This window comes from Myxine glutinosa, chromosome 1 (genome assembly GCF_964187855.1).
Source record: "Myxine glutinosa chromosome 1, kmMyxGlut1.1, whole genome shotgun sequence".
Classification (NCBI taxonomy): Eukaryota; Metazoa; Chordata; class Myxini; order Myxiniformes; family Myxinidae; genus Myxine; species Myxine glutinosa.
Window position 1 is genome coordinate 264820645 of NC_136261.1, and position 20006 is coordinate 264840650.

Here is a 20006-nt window from a genome sequence, read left to right on the forward strand (position 1 = left end):
CGTGGCCGCTTCCGGTCTGTTCGTCCGTAAGTCATTGCGGCGGTGGGGGAATTTAATTAATGTGGTGCTCTATTGGGCCTAGCTAATGTATATGATGTGTTGCCATAAGGGACACCGGAATGATCATAGATGGCACGACACACCGGGGAATTAGCATAAACCCTAGAACTACTTAACATGCCCCATTCCTCATAATGGGGACAAAGATACACCTTAATCCGACAAACCGCCTAAACAAAATTACAGGTAAGGTTCCCTATCATGACAGCCGGAGCACCTATCTATTCAGATCTACCTAATTATATATATGCCCCAACCCAAAAATCGTAACACAGCCCCCCCCCCCTCCCCCCCCTGGAACCGTAGCACCTGCTAGGGTCACTGCAGGCACTACTATTCCAGTATTAACGCTTACTGTTTCACACTTAATACACCTATACAATAAATCAGTAGGGCTGTGGAAAGTGAGCCGAAGCTACCTGCCTATTCTCCTTAACATGCTAACCCCCTTAACAATCATGCATTTCAAATATTTACAAAAATTATCATTTGTCGTTCCTGCGGAAGGAGGAAACAAACAACACACGCAAAAACGAACTTCACCACAAACCTTAACCAAACCGGCAAAAACTCAAAAACTCTATAAACATTTGTACAACCCCTTCCTGCAGACCGCGTCCCCTGGTGGATGCCACAAGACACAACGTTACCTGCAGGGCCATTCCAATACAACAACAACAACATGCATTTTAAGGCCATGTTCCCTGCTAGAGCGGGGGTTAACCTTGCGGTCCCCATGACAATCTTCTCCATTTTGCCCTATTTTCTGCATCTCTCCTTGTTAACCCCCTTGCCCGCATTTCTTCTTCCACCATCTTTAGCCAAGTCTTTCTCGGTCTTCCCCGTCTTCTACTTCCTTCTACATTCATTTCCATCACTCTTCTCAACCAGTCACTTTCATCCTTCCTCAATACATGACCAAACCATCTCAACCTGTTCCTCTTCACAGCATCAATCACAGGCAATATTCCCATCATCTTTCGCAATTCATCATTTGTCTTCCTCTCTCTCAACGATACTCCGCACATCCATCGAACCATTCGCATTTCCACCCTTTCCAGCCTTCGTTGCTGCTCTACGTTCATTACCCATGTCTCGCTCCCATAAATCATAACACTTCTCACACATGCAGCATACACCTTTCCCTTCAGCTTCAGCGACACTCTCCTCCTCATCAGCACGCCACTCAGTTCCCGAAACTTCTTCCATGCACATCTCACTCGAGCAACCGTTGCCGAGTCTGATCCACCTTCTCCATTCAGCATGTCTCCGAGGTAGCAAAATGTTTTCACACCTTGCAGGGCCATTCCAATGCACCCCAAATTTCCGCGGGCCCTGTCTTGGTGTTACAGGTGAGTGACATGGCTCGATGGATTTCTCCCCCATTCATTCTACACAAACCCATAACCATTCACTCACATTCCATAAATCATTAAGGCACCAAAAATCATTGCAAGAACTTATTCACCCCCCTGCAGGACCATGGCATAGATGTGATACAGATGTACGTTTCTTTCAACTAGGCAGCGGGGGGAGGTACCACACAATCAAGATGGTGGGGGCCCTTCAGGCTGTAGTGCCCACAGTCCAAACACAAGTCATTTGACTTACAAATTTATTGCCCCCCCCCCCCCCCCTTTACCTCTTGGCCCCGTGACAGTCAAACAGCCCTTTCCGCCGTTACCCCGCCGGTGGGTGTCTCCACACTCCAGGCTCCGTTGCCTCCTGCTTCCTCGCAGCTACACGGGTCGCCGGGAGTATTCCACCCCAAGGCGCCAAACAGACCCACCACCGACGGGCTCCAATTTCCAATCACCACTTCCAGTCACCAGGGGTAATTTCCACAGAGAGGGGAGGGGGGGGGGGGGGGTCGCAGTCATCGCTCCTCTAGAGCTTGATCCATACCTGCGGACACGCACACCTTCCCCACCCACAAAATCCACAAAACACATTTCCTCCCCCGCTGCCATTTAATTCTCCAACACATTTTCCAAGATGGTCACAAAAAGGTTTTGCCATGGCCTGCCATTGTGAAATCCCAAGTTCACAGTTCACCACACATTTCCAAAAGCACATCTCAATAATCACAGTCACTCATATTCAATTTCCACCCTCACAAACACTTGAAAACACAACCTCTACATAAACAGACGCCACCCACAAGACTCTGTACGTTCCACCCCCCTCACCGGCCATGTCATCACTCTCACCTGCCCTCCTTCTCCAAATTACATGTCCCCCATTTAATTAAGCAAGTACTGAAGCCTGGGACAGTCCACCTCAAAGTCTTACCTCACCTCTGATGTGAAGGAAGTTGCCAGTTCATCAGGTCCAAAAGTGCCATCCACCCTACAGAATCCCAAAATTTCTCCCATTGGACCAATCAAATTTCTCCAAATTGCTCTTCGCGCGTATGTGGATCCGCCTCCAACGGTGAACTGTACTACATCACTACATGTGGCCATGACAGCTCCGCACCTCTACCGTGCAAGGGTCATCGGGACAAGCTGAGCAGTTGAAACGCCAACATGGCCCATGAGTGTCCTTAAGGGTGCGACCCACCATCCATCCTTCGGCCCCCCCTGCGAGGAACACGGCCGCACCAGCCCCAGCTGGCCAATGTGGTGAGCACCTGCTGCCAACAACACTATCAAACTCACAACCTTGGCCCTGGGGGAGACGGTCACAGTGCGTGGCATCCACATCACGTCACCTACACCACCCTCATCCCCCAGTCCACACAACTGCAGCCCCCAGTGCCCACCCACACTTGACCATGCAAAGGTCCAGCAGACAGCCATGCTCCACCAGGAGACTCCTCCAGAAGACATGGTCCACACACCTCGGACACGCACAGCACCACGTTGACCTCCAGACTACCCAACCACATCGCCACAACCCCGCGTCCCAAATATCGGCACAGTCGCCCAAATAGAGGGGGGGATAGCCAGTTGAAGGCCGTGTCCTGCTAACCTATGAATTTTTTTTTATCCCAGCCTCCAACACTTTGGTCTAACATACCTGGATCAATAATGGTGTCACTGCTGTCAGTATCCACCATGGCATTTCAAAATTCACCCTTAAATTTGCATCTACCCTCAGATTACCAGTGCCAAATATTTTTCACATTTTACTAATCTCACCAAAGAAGGATGCTTCTCCATACACATGCCAGCCGAGCATGGTAAGCATGGAACAGGTAAGGTTCCCTATCACGACAGCCGGAGCACCTACCTAGTCAGATCTACCTAAATCTATATATGCCCCCACCAAAAATTTATAATATGTATACAACAACAACAACAGGCATTTTAAGGCCATTTTCCCTGCTAGAGCGGGGGTTAGCCTTGTGGGCCCCATGACAATCTTCTCCATTTTACCCTATTTTCTGCATCTCCCCATGCTAACCCTCTTTCCCACATTTCTTCTTCCACCACATTTAGCCAAGTCTTTCTCGGTCTTCCCCGTCCTCTACTTCCTTCTACATTCATTTCCATCATTCTTCTCAACCAGTCACTTTCATCCTTCCTCAACACATGACCAAACCAGCTCAACCTGTTTCTCTTCACAGCATTCATCACAGGCTCTACTCCCATCGTCTTTCACAATTCATCATTTGTCTTCCTATCTCTCAACGATACTCCGCACATCCACTGAACCATTCGCATTTCCACCCTTTCCAGTCTTCGCTGATGCTCAACATTCATTACCCATTTCTCACTATAAATATAATATATATATATGTAACAATATATATATACAATATATATATATATATATATATATATATATATATATATATATATGTATATATATATATATATGTATATATATATATATATATATATATACAGTGGTACCTCGGCTTACGAGTGCCCCAACGTACGAGTTTTTCGGGATACGAGCCGTCGCTCGGGCGGTTTGTTGCTTTGGGATACGAGCCGAGATCCGATGTACGAGCTCAAAAAATTTATTTTTTTGAATTTTCCGGTTGTGGCTTCCGGTTCCGGTCACGCGGTTATCTTGCCGTGAAAGCATCTCTGCTTGGATATAAAACACGCAATCGTCGAAATACATGAGCGAGGAATCTCCTTGCTCCAGCCGGTGACGTCATCGGCGGGGATCCCCGCCTCCAGAGTGGCTGGTCACGTGACCGCCAAAGCGTGTCGCGCGTGCGGGTATAATGAGCTACACCTGTGGATCACGTGACCACGGAAGCACGCCTCGCTTGAGAGGCATGGCTTTCGGTTTGCGTTTTGCTTTATAAGGCGCGATAAATGGGCTTTTGAGTGTTAGCGGTTCATGGCGTTGACGGTTCATGACGGTTCATGACGGTTCATGACGGTTCATGGCGTTGACGGTCAAAAACCCATTACATCAATTTTACCAGGCACTGTACAGTAAGTACAGTGGACACCAAATGCACGGTGGAAGGCTAGAAGTAGAAGATCGTCCAAGACAAGTGAGAATAAGCCATACTTTGGAGATGACGTCATTCGCTGGTCCGATAACCAAAGATGTGGTATAAAAAACCAGGTGAGCTAACAATGCAGCAATGAAGGAATTCGGCCAAGGCACCGGCACACAACGACCTACCTACATCGAAAGACTCAATGCCAATGGTGACAGAAGCCAAGACGGCCGGCTTAAACACCGCCGAAAGACCACGGTGTACCAACTTACGATGCAGAACATCTTGCACTTAATATGATGACAACAGGTGCCATCCTCTGACGTACCATTACAGGTACAGGTACAGTACACGTGAGCACAGAGCAAAAGTTCACTGAAACCGAGATTAAGAAAAAAGAAAAAACACCTCGTGGTCCGTGCTCGATATCCGAGTTTCAATCTTTTCAAACACATGATGCTCTCGGTCACGGTATCTCCTGCGAGCTGCTTCTCCTTCAACCACACAAACAACAACTTCTCCATATCTTCATGGATAGAGGTCCGGAGCTTTGAAATAATCGTAACGCCCTTGGCTGGCGTTATAGCCTTTATGGACTCCTTCTGCTTCAAAATCGTACATATCGTAGAAGGAGTACGATCGTACTGCCTCGCCAAGTCGACAACACGCACACCTCACCTGGCATGCTCTTCTCCTCTGCTTAATAAAACCAGTTTATTTCTTTACATTCTCTTGTATTATGTACAGTATATACGAGGTCGTGCTTGTTTATACATTATTTGTTATTTATAAAGTACATTTTTGTTATTTAAAAGCACCTAACAAAAAAAATTGGTGTTTTTTTTTTGAGGCTGGAACGGATTAATAGCATTTCAATGCATTTGAATGGGAAAATTTGCTTTGACTTACGAGCGATTTGGCTTACGAGCTCCGTCACGGAACGGATTAAACTCGTAAGCCGAGGTACCACTGTATATATATATATATATATATATATATATATATACATAGTTGCAGTTCTGAAAGTGTACATATTTGATTAATAAAGGTTAAAGGTTCTGCACCCCATAGTTAGTCCACGAGGAACACGTAGGTCACCTTAGAACGTTAGTTATTTCTTCGTATATGTGAGATAAGGCCATTTCCAATAGTTATCATCTGCGTTGTGTAAAACAAATAATAGTCCCCGTTCATTCTGCAGCCCTCCCTCCAATCGACTCCATTGCACACCATGCAGTCTGCACCCCATTGCCCCTCGCATTAGGATGCTCGCAGTTTGTTGCACCTTGCTTGCCAGTCGCGTTCACTGCCCTTGGGCTTTCGCTCGAACCAGCCCAAATGCCATGAGGTAAGGCCCAAAAAGGGGGCGGAGCGTGAGGTCGGGGGTGTGGCCACGTCAAGCAGACATCAAGGGCGGAGCCGGTAAGACCCCAACAACCAACCAGGGCTCGGGTGAGATCGCCTGACAGGGTGTGGCTAGAGGTTCCAGAGGGTTCACTGGGCGTGGCAATAAAACCCTTTGCGCGAGGCCCCCACCTCAGTTATGAGAAGGGAGAGGCGCTCGTCAAGTTCGTGAGTTGAGTTATGAGGAGAGACGCGCTGTGACAAGTATTCAAGGACTCGCGCGCATACGGCAGTGGCAAAGGACGTTGACTTGGTTGGAGCACATTGCATTGTTGTGCAAGTTCGATTGGGAAAGGCGCTTTGGTGACATCATTGTGAAAGCATTGCCGGAGCGGCGCATTGCAGAGGACTTGTGGAAGTGGCGCATTGTACCAAACTATACCGGGAGCGCATATAAGGCGCCGGTACAACTATTACGTATGCCAGTATAATCGCCAGCTTACCGATCCTCCCCATATAATTGTCCGATCCGCGCCACCGACACGGGGCGATCTTGCCTGCCGTCTACCATCACCATCTGCTTCGTGGTGCGAGTCGGGGACCGGAGTGAGCTGTGGACGCCATCGGTGGACCCTCAACCCGACCATCGACAAACCCCGTGTGAGTGAGTCTGAGAGTGTGACTGAGTGTGAACGGGCCCGTGTCCAGGGGATAAGTACGAGACTGTATAAGGCTGCCCTGTGTATCTGCTTCTTCCTCTTCACTGTACATTGCTCTTCTTCTTCCTCTTCTTTGTACAAAGTGTGTAATAAATTACCTGTTCTTCCTGTTTCCTCTTAATTCGACCGTCTTAGTGATTTCTCCATTGGGTAAGCGTGGCACGATTAGGAACCGCTCCAATCGGGTTAGTTCCCATTAACAGCCCGAATCGCGGCTCGCTGTCGCTCAGCGTGTCCACTGAAACCGTGGTTCGGGTGGGGTTATTTCCTTGCTTCACGGCTGGTGTTAGTACTTAGGTAATAAGAATTCGGCTTACAACCCTATTTAACACCGACCGGAAGGAAAGTGATAGCCCCGGATCACGCCGGCTAGTAAAAAGACAAGGGGATTAATCCCCCCTTCATAAGGGGGAGGCCGACGTTTGGAGATCTGCAACAATAAGTATGTATAGTTTATGTAGTTATACCCTGGATTATATAGTTTATATATCCTTTCAAATTGCCAAAAAAGAAAAGTAAAATTGCCAATTGGTGGAGGTCTGGTAAAACTGAACTGAAAGGAAAGAATGGACAAGAGTTTACAGAAGGAAAGGTTGAATGTGAAGAAAAATGAAGTACCTTTAAATTGGGCAAGGCAAAATCAGCAAAGGTAGAAGAAAAACAATTTTTATATGATTTTTTTTAATACCTAGAAATCAAGTTAAGCGGTCACATAATTTTTACCTCACAGGACCTTTGACTTCTTGAGACCATTATCTAGTCAGTTCATCTTTGCATCGTTATACATAAATGTACCAAATTTGACTTGGTTCCTTTCAGCTGTTCTTAAGTTAATGCGGTAAAGAAAACCTATCACAGACACACAGACAGAAGGACAGCCAGACGGACAAACCGAAAACATAATGCCTCGGACAACCAGACACTCAGATGGACAACCGATTTCGTCACCGGAGGCATAAAAAAACAACTTCATTTACAAGTTTATATGTAGTACCATTGAGAAAGGAAGGCTGTAGAAAGTCGACATTTTAAAGTCAACGTTTGTTAAAAAACAAACTCAAACCAAACAGTATTGCAAAAAACTGTTCATCATCTACATTCTACACTATTACATGCTCAGCATGTGAAAGGTGGAAATATAGGATTATGCAGTTTTGCTTAACTGTCAAAACAAGCACATGGTCTGCAGTGTGAGGAATAAATTAGCAAACCTGCTCAATGGTGAGTGAGCCGGATAGGTGTGGTGCCAGAGATGGATTGGCGCTTTCATCACGAGCCTCATGATGCCTTGTGTGGTCACCAAGCAAAACAGAAAATGGCGTGGCAGGAATGTTCTCTTTCAACACCAACTGTGCAATGAAGGATACAAGTCAAATTAATTGGTCAATGGCATGGCTAAGTGATCCTTTTGCAATGGACTACAAGACATAGGTTTCCTTGGTGTTGTGGCCAAACAGCAGGCCTGCGTTGCTTAGTCTCCCCATCCTCTCACCCTCAAGATTAGGCTCTGAGTACACATGGCCTTGTATGCCATAGGCAGAGGGCTTGGTATGTTCATACTTGTCCGTGCCTTTATAAACCTTGACAAAATCTAAATACGAAAGTGTTTCCCCACTTTCTGCTCTGCAGCTCACAGTTTGAGGATAACGGATTCTCCCAAATACAATTTTTTTCTTCAACGAATGATAAAAACATTTACCTGTTTGCTTGTTGGCGTTTCTTTTACATCCGATTCGGTTGCCAGTGTCAACAGTTCCTGCAAGACCAGAGCAATATGAAAGCATCAATGAGGGGAGAGGAAGGAGTGGTGGGAGGGTATATAGGGACAGAGGGATGGCTGAAGTCGGAGAAGATTAGATGCAAGAACAGCATTATTTTCTTTTAACTCCAGCAAATAGAGAACCAATCAGATGTGATACTTCAATAAATGTCAGAGGCTATGACGTCAGCAACCAATAAAAGGTAGTAAAAAATGAAAAATAAAAATGTATCAGGAAAATAAAATGATCATAAATGCATGATATATATTTCCAAATAAAATATTAACAGAAAGGCAAAGAGTGGGTATCTACCAATTGGCATGACTGAACCCAACACCATGAAATAATTTTTGCTTCAGATGTCTCATCTATAAAATCCGAATAACCACTTTTAGAGGCCATTTTTCCCCGCAGAGCAGGGGTTGGCCTTTTTCGGGCACCTTGGTCCCCTTTTTGAAGTAATGTGTTATGGCTGGATGCCCTTTCCTGCCGCCAACCCTGTTAGTCGCCTTTTCCGACATACATGGAATTACCAGTGAAATGGTACTCAATTTGCCGACCTCAGGAGGATGACAGGCTGAGACAACCCCCCTGGAGTTAATTGAATGAACGACCGGGATTCAAACCCAGGATGCTAGGATCCCAAGCCGGCACCCTAACCGCTAAGCCAACACCAGGCTATAAAATCCTAAATTATAGTGATTTTAATTATAGGCATCTTCCTCGTGCATCACACATAAAGCAGCTGTACTTGCGCAATTACGCGATTCGACATTCTTTTCGCCGGCGTATTTGTGTTTTTTTCCTTGCCATTGGCGGATTTTCCTCGACATTCTCGGGATTTTGTGTGAATCAGGAACCGCCGGGAACATATCCCCCCTTTTCCCATTGAAACAATGCCCCCACATTCGGGGATTCAAACTTCGTGGCATTTTCCAGGAAAGTATCCCCCACAAATGTCAGGGTCTAACTGTATATCTATTATTAGACCCTGGTTGATTTAGTCTGAAATGCGGGCTTATGGATTGGGTCTCGTCTGTCTGTCCGACCGTGCATGTGTGCGTCCGCAACCATATCTCAGATGTATGGACCGATTTTTGTTCATACTTGGCACATAGACAATACATGATAGTGTACATATGCGCATCATTTTGTTTCACTATGCGGTCAAATATGGCCGACTGGCAGCCATTGTAGTTGTAAAAAAAAATCCGATGTTGAACATGTCCTCAACCATTTCTCAAACGTGCATTGACTGATCTTGTTAAAACTTGGCAAACAGATAATGAATGATGGCTTACATATGCACATCATTTTTTTTGAGAACAGATCCAATATGGCCGACTGGACACCATTTTGTTAGTTAAACGTGCTCCCAAACCATTTCTCGGACATGCATGGTCCGATTTTGGTCAAACTTGGCACACGCACAGTACATGATGGCATACATGTGCAACTCATTTTATTTTGCGATCTGATCAAAGATGGCCAACTGGTATATTGGTGGTCATTTTGTTACTTAAACATGTCCCAACCCTTTATTGAACATGCATGGTCCGATTTTGTTAGAATTTGGCACAAGCACAGCACATGACGGCATGCACGTGCTCCTCACTTTATTTTGCGATTGATCAAAGATGGCCGACTGGTAGAATGGCGGCCATTTTAGTTGTAAACTAGAACGGCACTCTTCGATGTCACAACGTCGACTGATATGCCTCTGCCCACATTATTAAATCATAATAATACTTGTATCAAGTTTGATTTAAATCCATTCAGCTGTGCCCAAGTTGGCACATTTTTACCTGACATGACCCCTGACCTTTGACCTATTGACCCCAGAATTTAATCAGTTCATGTTTACATCATTATACATACCTGTACCAAGTTTTAATTTAAATCCCTTCAGCTGTTCACAAATTCTCACATTTTTACCTGACATGACCTCTGACCTTTGACTGTGGGACCCCAAAATCGAATCAGTTAATCTTTACATCATTACACATATCTGTACCAAGCTTGAATTAGATCCCTTTGGCCATTCTCAAGTTATAGACCTATTACAGACTTTGACCTTTAACCTTTGACCTCTTGAACCCAAAGTCTAATCAGTTAATCTTTACATCATTACACATATCTGTACCAAGCTTGAATTAGATCCCTTTGGCCATTCTCAAGTTATAGACATAGTACAGACTTCGACCTTTGACCCCAAAATCTAATCACTTAATCTTTACAATATTATACTCATACATACCTGTACCAAGATTGAATTAGATCACTTCAGCCGTTCTCAAGTTATAGACCTATTACAGATTTGACCTTTGACCCCAAAATCTAATCACTTACTCTTTATATCATTATACATACAGTCACGTGAAAAAGTAAGTACACCCCATGTAAAGTTTTGACTTTTTCAACATATTTCAACATACAGCTATTTGATCTTCCTTTCAACAATATTGATAGATAAAGGTGATATAATATTTAACATGGGGTGTACTTACTTTTTCACGTGACTGCACCTGTACTAAGTTTGAATTAGATCACTTCAGCCGTTCAAGTTATTGCAGTAACAGTATTTTTACCTAACATGACCTCTAACCCCAAAATCTAATCAGTTAATATTTACCTCATTGTACATACCTGCACCAAGTTTGACTAAGATCCCTTTAGTCGTTCTCAAGTTATCGCGGTAACAAAAACTTATCATGGACGGACAGCCGGACAGACAACCTGAAAACATAATGCCTCCGGCAACTCAGTCGGTGGAGGCATAAAAACCCGATATTGACCACGTCCTCAACCATTTCTCGAAAATGCATTTACTGATCTTGTTCAAACTTGGCAGACAGATAAAGAATGATGGCTTACATATGCATGTCATGTATTTTCGAGATCGGATCCAAGACGGCCGACTGGCGGCCATTTTCTTACTGAAACATTTCCCCAACCATTTCTCGGCTATGCATGGACCGATTTTGTTCTATACTGTTTAAGTTTGTTCTAAAAGCGAGTACGTCTATTAATTACATTATGTTTGAACGTGATTTGGACAGTGACTACATTTATTGATTACTTATCATTAGACCATGCCTACATCTGTTAATTCTGCTACATACGATTGGACCCTTTAGACCCCTTATACACCATTAGACAACATGCTCATGTAAGCCACTTTGGACCCCTTAAAGACCCTTTAGAGTGTTACAACCTTTATACCCCTTTTACCCTTAAAATACCCTTTCGACCTTTACACCTATTAATACCTATTTGGACCAATGTTCGACCCTTTAGACACTTTTCAGACCTATAGACCTTTTAAGACTTTCCACAATTTAAAGCCATTTGGACGCTTTCGACCCCTTTTGCTTTTTTGCCCCATAGATGCCTTAGGTCCTTTAAACACTTTAGACCCCTACACCCTGTCGACCATTAAGACACTTTAGACCCCTTAGAAAATTAAATAAAATCCCCCCCAAAGGTGTGTTTGACGACCTTTTTCGTGCACCAATCAGATCGCATCACAAGTTGCAATCACAATCAACTGATATCTCAAAGCGAAATAGATGTTGAAAGTGAACCTGCTGATCTACAGATCATGAACGGGAAACCAGAATGAAATGCAGTGAGAAATACCAAATCTTAATTGAAATTATCTCTGTAAATGTGCTGAAAGCAAATCTATGGGTAGTACAGTGGCAGGGGGTGGGCGGGTTGGGGCTGAAGAAGCCACATGGAGAGGGATAAATACCTGGAGGTGGTCAGTTCAGCTGCGGACGCATGAAAAGGTCAAGTGCTAATGGTGAAATTGTATAATCAAAGAGGCAAACAAATAAAATTAAAGAAACAAATACATTTATTTCCTACAACATCCTTATTATAATTCATGGACCGGTGTGCGTGTGTGGGTGCATGTACTTGTTTGTCTGTCATGCTACACCTCCTACAGTTCTGGGGCCCTTACATCCAGACTTGTTACACAGGATCATAAGAACATGACCCCATGAGTGTTTTGGAATGTTTTTATCTTTGTCGGTGGTCTTGGGGGAGGGGTGATTGGGAGTGGAGTGAGGCAGCAAATTGTCAATGGAAATGTGTATTGTGTCGGGCCACCTCCAGGTGGGAGAGGGTACAACAAGACCCACCCTTTACAGTACAGTAATCCTGTCACTACGTTTTCCAGTGCAGTGAAGTGTTTTGAATTATAAGCAGTCGGCATATTTTTGCTTCATGCACATAACCCAGGTTATTTTTATTTTATTTTCGGGAGCGATTGAGGGATCTGTCCATGCCTATGCACTGCCCAATTAAAGACATGTGTCAGTAGAACATGTTTGCAACAAGATCACCCATGGGGCGGGTACTCTGCTAGTACAGATGAAATAGCCACCTGGTTGAAATTGATGAAATAGAGGCAAGAAGCAGAAAGCCAACGTTCCGATGCAGTTTTTACATCGAGTGGCTTGTCCCTGGGTACAAACACAGCAGACAAGATGGCTGTCGAGCTTACAGATGTCCCCACAAACAAAGGTTTGCGCTCACTCGGCCGAAAAACAAAGCCTGCAAAGGAGGAAAAAACGAAAAACGAACAGAACACAAAGTTTTAAAAACACCTTCCATTTTAGTGAAATGTAGCACATTGTTACAGAATCAACACATCAAAATAATTGTGCAGACTTTACCAAGTTAAAAATGTAATGGTACACAAAGTCATGCTTCATAAAGATCAATTTATAATATGGTCCTGAGTTAAAATAGCAATCTCATTACAGCTCAGATTAAATTATCAGTGTACAGTCTTGTTTTAGAGAAGAAGGTTTTTTTATAATTAGAATTATTATATAATTACTACATAGAGAAGGCTTCTTTAATGATTACCAAAACCTATCAAGAAGAAGAGTTTTCTCCAAGTTATAATGAAAATGCTGGAGAAGCTCCCAGGCCAAAAGCCATTTAAATGGGTCAGTTACAGCTGAATTATCGTTATTATAATAAAATATATTTTATGGCACAAGTGATGAACCTGAGAGTTAAACTGTAGTTATTTGTCAAGGGGTAATATAACTTGCAGTTGATAAAGGGCTCTAATGCATTAATAAAGTTGGGATTTTACTCATCTATCAGAACATTAGTGTTGTGCATTGAAAAGCATCAAGAGGACCCCGTGGATTTATCTGAAATCGTACCATTTTCAAGGTATGATTTCAGATAAATTACCGATTTATTTGCCAAAGTTGAGTTTATTGCTTTACTGGTGAAATATTTTTTCATAAAACCGTGTTAAATTGAATGCTTTTTTTCTAATAGTAAATTAAATCATCCTAATAACAAATTGTAAAATTACATTGATAATTTCCCAATAGTAAATCAACAACATGCATTTTAAAGGCCATTTTCCCTGCGAGAGCGGAGGTTAGCCTTGCGGTCCCCATGACAATCTTCTCCATTTTGCCCTATTTTCTGCATCTCTCCTTGTTAACCCCCTTGCCCGCATTTCTTCTTCCACCATCTTTAGCCAAGTCTTTCTCGGTCTTCCCCGTCTTCTACTTCCTTCTACATTCATTTCCATCACTCTTCTCAACCAGTCACTTTCATCCTTCCTCAACACATGACCAAACCATCTCAACCTGTTCCTCTTCACAGCATCAATCACAGGCTCTATTCCCATCATCTTTCGCAATTCATCATTTGTCTTCCTCTCTCTCAACGATACTCCGCACATCCGTCGAACCATTCGCATTTCCAACCTTTCCAACCTTCGTTGCTGCTCTACGTTCATTACCCATGTCTTGCTCCCATAAATCATAACACTTCTCACACATGCAGCATACACCTTTCCCTTCAGCTTCAACGACACTCCCCTCATCATCAGCACGCCACTCAATTCCCGAAACTTCTTCCATTCACATCTCACTCGAGCAACCGTTGCCGAGTCTGATCCACCTTCTCCATTCAGCATGTCTCCGAGGTAGCAAAATGTTTTCACATCTTCCAGCTTCACGCCGTCTCCAAGATCCAACTCAACATTTCCTCCATCTGCAGCTCCCTCTGTGCACACCTTACATTTGAATGTAGCTGCCACACTGGTTAATGACCCTCTCAGACCACTACATTTTTGATGAACCCACTCAGCGCACATTGTACACTGAATGGAGTTCACTCCGACACCCTTCCTACACACAGCACAGGGCCACTTCCCAGTTATTTCCACCTCACCATATGCTTTACCACTTGCCATCACCTTCGTCTTTCCGATATTCACCTTCAGACCTTTTGTCTCCATACATTCCTTCCACGTGTTCACCTTTTCCTTCAGTCCATCCATACTTTCCGCAATCAACACCAGATCATCTGCATACAACAACTCCCACGGTAAACCCTCCTTTACGTTCTGAGCCAGCACCTCCATCACAGCTACAAATAGTAGTGGACTGAGTACCGACCCCTGATGCACTCCCACCTTCACCTCAAACTCACCACTGTTCCCGTCCTTCGTCCTTACAGCTGTGCGCGCTCTTTTGTACATTGCCATCACTACTCTGATCAACCATTCCTCCACTCCTAACTTCCTCAATGCCCATGTCAATACTTTGCGTGGAACCCGATCGAATGCTTTCTCCAGATCAACAAACCCAAGAAACAACTTCTTCCTCTTCTCCATGTACTTCTCCTGCAACTGCCTCACAATGAAAAGCGCGTCTGTCGTTCCTCTTCCTGGCATGAATCCAAACTGCATTTCGTCGATCTTCACTTTCTTCCTTATGCTCCTCTCCAACACCCTTTCCAATACCTTCATTCCATGCTCCAATAACTTTATCGCTCAGTACGAGCCACACTCCAGAGGGTCACCTTTCCCCTTGTATAGAGGGACGAGGGTACTCAGTTCCCAATCCACTGGAATGCGGCCTTCTTTCACCACCAGATTACAGATCTCTGTCATTCTCTTCACACCCCAACTTCCTGCTGCCTTCAACATATCTCCCACAACTCCCGTCGGCCCTCCCGCTTTTCTACCCTTTATTGCTTTTATCGCTTCCTCAACTTCCTTCTCAGTTATCTTCTCTGCCGGTCCTAAAACTTGGTTACTCTCTATGTTGCCATCCCATTCATTCTCTGTATTCAACAGCATTTCCATATATCTTTTCCATCTTCCTTTAATTATATCTGGGTCGACAACGATTTGTCCCACTTCATCCTTCAAGCAACTCACCCCCATCACATCACACCTCTCTTTCGCTATCTGCTTTGCAATCCTGAATACTGCTTTCTGACCCTCTTCCGAATCCAAGCGTTCTCCGAACATTTTCCTACATGCCTCCTGCGCCTTTGCTACCTCTTTCTTTGCAGCCTTCCTGGCTGCCTTATAACTTTCATGCTCTGCTGTTTCTGCTCCCGTACCCTTCGCCTTCTGCCACTCCTTGAACTTCTTCCTCTTCTCGTCAATCCTCTTTCCAACTTCATCATCCCACCACCATGTTTCCGAGTGCCTCGGTCCTTTTGTCCATCCACATACCTCACCAACGGCTCCCAACAGACTAGCTTTCATTGACATCCAACCACTTTCAAGCTCAACCACATCATCCTCGACCCTACTCAGCGTCTCTTTTAATGCCACCTCTTAAACCTCCCTTTAAAACCTCCACACCTTCATTCTCGGTTGGTACTTCACCCGCCGAGCTCTCCTCGCACCTTTCACCCTTACGTCGCAGACAACCAAGTGGTGCTGTGAAACAGCCTCCTCACCCGGGATCACCTTTGTGTCCCGGAGGTGCCCCCTATCTCGCCTATGCACCATCAGGTAGTCAACGGTTGTCGTCGACCCACCTGACGTGTATGTAACAAGCTTATCATCCTCTTTCTGGAACTGAGTATTACAAATCAACAAATCAGCTCCATCAGCAAACTCCAAAATCCTTTCACCTTCTCCATTTCTCACACCATATCCGTAACCCCCATGAACTCCGTCAAAACCATCCATACTCCTTCCCACATGTCCATTTAGGTCTCCTCCTACCACAACAACTTCCTCATCTTTCACGTTTTCCATCAGCTTCTCTATCGCACACCAGAACTTGTCCTTCTCTTCATCGCTTCGACCAACCTGCGGAGCATATCCCAAGATGACGTTCACCAAGAGCTTTCCAATCATCATTTTCACCATCATCAACCTATCACACACTCCAGTCACACTCACCACACTGTCTACAAACTCCTCAGAAAACAGGACACCAACACCATTCACGCCCTCCGGGCACCCTTGCCACACGAACTTGTATTTCTGTCCCTGCCTACCCTTCACAATTCTCACACCACTTCCCTTCCATCTTGTCTCTTGCACACAACATATGTCCACTCTTCTTCTGACCAATACTTCCACCACTTCTCCTGATCTCCCTGTCATTGTCCCTACATTCCATGTCCCAAACCTCAGAAACCGATCTCCACTTCGGGCTGTACCCTGCCCACATGTAGTTGTAATTGTCATGGTTCTCTTTTTGAGGCAATGTTTTTATGGCCGGATGCCCTTCCTGACGCCAACCCTCTTAGTCGCCTCTTACGACACGCAGAGATACGGCGTACCTATTCTTATGCAGGGTACACACTGGGAGATAGTAAATCTCCGCCCAATAGTAAATCGTCCCAATAGTAAATCGATATCGTAATAAAGGTTTCTTACCTCCGCCACCGAATGTGGACGGAAGCTATGTTTTCAAGCTATGTCTGTTTATTTGTGAACAAGATATCGCAATAAGTTGTCGACCAATTCAAACAAAATTTGGTGGACAGGTTGTGAAAAGGATGATATGATTCGATTTTGGTGAGAATTTGGATCCATATACTGTAATTTAAAAAAGTGATTCGTCAACATTGAGTGATAGGGCTAACACCGATATATAGCATGACATCTCAAAAAGTTGTGGACGAGTTATGATAAAACTAGGTGGACACGTTGGGTAGGTGACAAGAACAAGCCAATTTAATTTTGGTTCATGTCCAGATCCAGATCCAGCCTATCATTGGGATACAAACCAAACTGTTCGGCATGGTGGAGGTATTCGCTCTATGGAGTGCAGTTCTAGTTGAAAATGTGATGACAAAACCTCAAATGGTCAAAATTTTAGCACATAACGCACACGTCTCCCACTGTGCCGGGAACTGGCTAACAATAATAAAGTTAATAATTTTCCTTGCAGTAAATTAAATTGTCCTTGTTGGGCGAAATAGCCATCTTCCTGCATCACAATTCTTGTGTATCGATATGTAACATAAGCAGGTGTTAGACCTAGACCTAACATAAGCTAGACCAATCAGCCTTCTCCCAATTATCAGCAAAGTCATGGAATCCATCATTGCTTCGGATATGAAATCTTTCCTCTTCTCCAATGGCTTGATCTCTGATCATCAATTTGGTTTCAGACCAGGTCACTCTACTCTGGACATGCTGCTTCTGCTGTCTCAACAATGGATGGAGGTCCTCAATGCCAAACAGGAAATTAGAGCTGTCTCCCTCGACATATCACGTGCCTTCGACACGGTCTGGCACCCCGCTCTGCTCACCAAACTCTCCTCCTTTGGTATCCATGGAAATCTCCACGCATGGCTGGCGGACTTCCTCTCTAGTCGTCGTCAACGTGTGGCCCTGAATGGGTTTCTCTCATCTCCTCTTCCTGTTCAGGCTGGAGTTCCCCAAGGCAGTGTTCTGGGCCCCGTGCTTTTTCTGGTCTTCATCAATGATCTCTCTGACTCTCTCGAAAATCCTCTCTATCTCTTTGCTGATGACTCCACTCTCTGCCGCTCCATTCCTCTTCCCTCAGATCGGCAGTCTGCTGCCTCCTCACTCTCTGAAGACCTGGACAAAATCACAGACTGGTCAAACAAGTGGAACATGTCTTTCAATCCTGACAAATCTCACACTCTTACTATGTCTCTCCGAAAAGATCGACTGGACAACCCTCCCATCTACTTTCTCAACAATCCTCTCCAAGAAGTTCTGTCGCTCAAGATTTTGGGTCTCACTATCTGCCATGATCTTTCTTGGGAAAACCACATTTCCAAGCTGGCCTCCAAAGCCAGTCGCCGACTGGGCATCCTCCGTCGTGCGAAGTCCTTCCTCGGCACACCTGAGCTCCTCACCACATACAAGGCTTTCATCCGCAGCTCAATGGAATACTGTTCTCCCCTATGGGCCGGTGCTCCTGCCTCACACCTAGCTCGGCTTCACGCTGTTGAAACCAAAGCTTTCAGAATTATTGGAATCTCCCGCGATGAAGCTATCTCTGAGGGCCTTTCACTCACTCACCGCAGGCAGGTAGGTGGTCTTTCTGTCTTCTACCGACTCCTCTCCGGCCTTGCACCCCCAGCTCTCTCTGTGCTCTGTCCCCCAAATATTCCTACAGGTCGCACAAGATCTGCCAGCAACCCTCTGATGGTTAAACTGCCGAAATCTCGGCTCTCTGCTCACCTTCACTCTTTCATTCCTCTTTTCTCCCGCCTCTGGAACAAACTCCCTCACTCCCTTCAATCCCACTCCTCCCTCCAGGTCTTTAAAACAGCTGTTCACCACCATCTCTTATCTTCCCCCATCCAAAACCTTGATCTTTTCTACCCCCGCTAATTCACCCCAGATCCACCTTGTTTGGAATTCCAACTTCTTTCCTGGAAGTCCTGGCAGTGTCCATATGTTTTATACCTCTCCCACCGCCCCCTTCCCACGCCCCCCCCCCCCCCCAAAGCCCTCGCCCTCTCTCAGATCTCTCGATGTCTCCATGTCTCTCGGTCCCTGCTCTCAAATGTTGTGTTTGTGTCCTTCCCCCTCTCTCCCCATCTTGTCTACCGCTCCCTATGTTATATGTTTTATGTGTCGGTTTGTCTTTCTGTGTGATTAATGTTCGCTCTTTCACGAGCCTCGACCTTGTATACAAAAAAAAAAAAAAAAAAAAAAAAAAAAAAAAAAAAAGGTGTATTTTCTCGTTTTTCAGCCTGTCCAGCACACGCAGAGGGAGATAGAGTTTTGCAATCACGTGTATGTCTGTCCAGGCCATAACTTTTATTTACCATTTGTGCTTTTGTCATCAAATTTTCAACCAACACTTATTATGAGAATATGGAGAAGAGCAATTAATAAATGGGTCAAAATGTGAAAGGGCAAAGTCGCATCAAATACAAATAACGCTTATTAGCCCATTTGCGAGAGATGGGCAGGATTTTTTTTTTAATAATGGCTTTCATGTCTTTATTTGGTCCGCTTGCATTTTGAGATGCTTTCTAGTTTACCAGTTGAGCTTTTGTCATCAAATTTTCAACAAACCTTTATTATGAGGATCTGGAAAAACTAGTTAATAAGAAAATTACATTTATTTATTTTCAGCTGTTGTTTTCATCAAGTTTAGTTTGTGTACACAGTGGACACGGATTGGCTTTGCATTTCGAGATTCTTTGTCGTTTACTTTTCTTTTATTCACAAAAATGTTAATCAATTTCTGTACACAAGTGTATGAAAGAAGCATTGTAACAAACGAATCAAATCAAATCGTTTGAACTGCTCAAAATATTGTTACACTAAACCAAAAATACAACATTGCTATGAAGCAAACCATTCAAGAACACACTAAAACCAAGTTATACAAACATCTCAGAACGTAGGCCTCATCACGAATACACTTTACAAGAAAATCATATGATGCAATTGTGGAAACAACAACAACAACA

At 44.4% G+C, this 20006-nt stretch overlaps 1 protein-coding gene across 4 annotated transcripts in view; it reads right to left on the reverse strand.

Annotated features, from left to right (window-relative positions):
* The window catches only part of WDR75 (WD repeat domain 75), a 150650-nt gene that overhangs the window by 30901 nt on the left and 99743 nt on the right, over window positions 1-20006 (reverse strand). For all 4 annotated transcript variants that reach the window (XM_078786600.1, XM_078786596.1, XM_068131202.2 and 1 more), the window contains exons 17-19: window positions 12688-12857; window positions 8234-8290; window positions 7746-7883 (exon numbers count right to left, since the gene is read on the reverse strand). In XM_078786600.1, the coding sequence (XP_078642726.1) occupies window positions 7746-7883; window positions 8234-8290; window positions 12688-12857 (365 nt within the window). The remainder of the gene's footprint in view (window positions 1-7745; window positions 7884-8233; window positions 8291-12687; window positions 12858-20006) is intronic.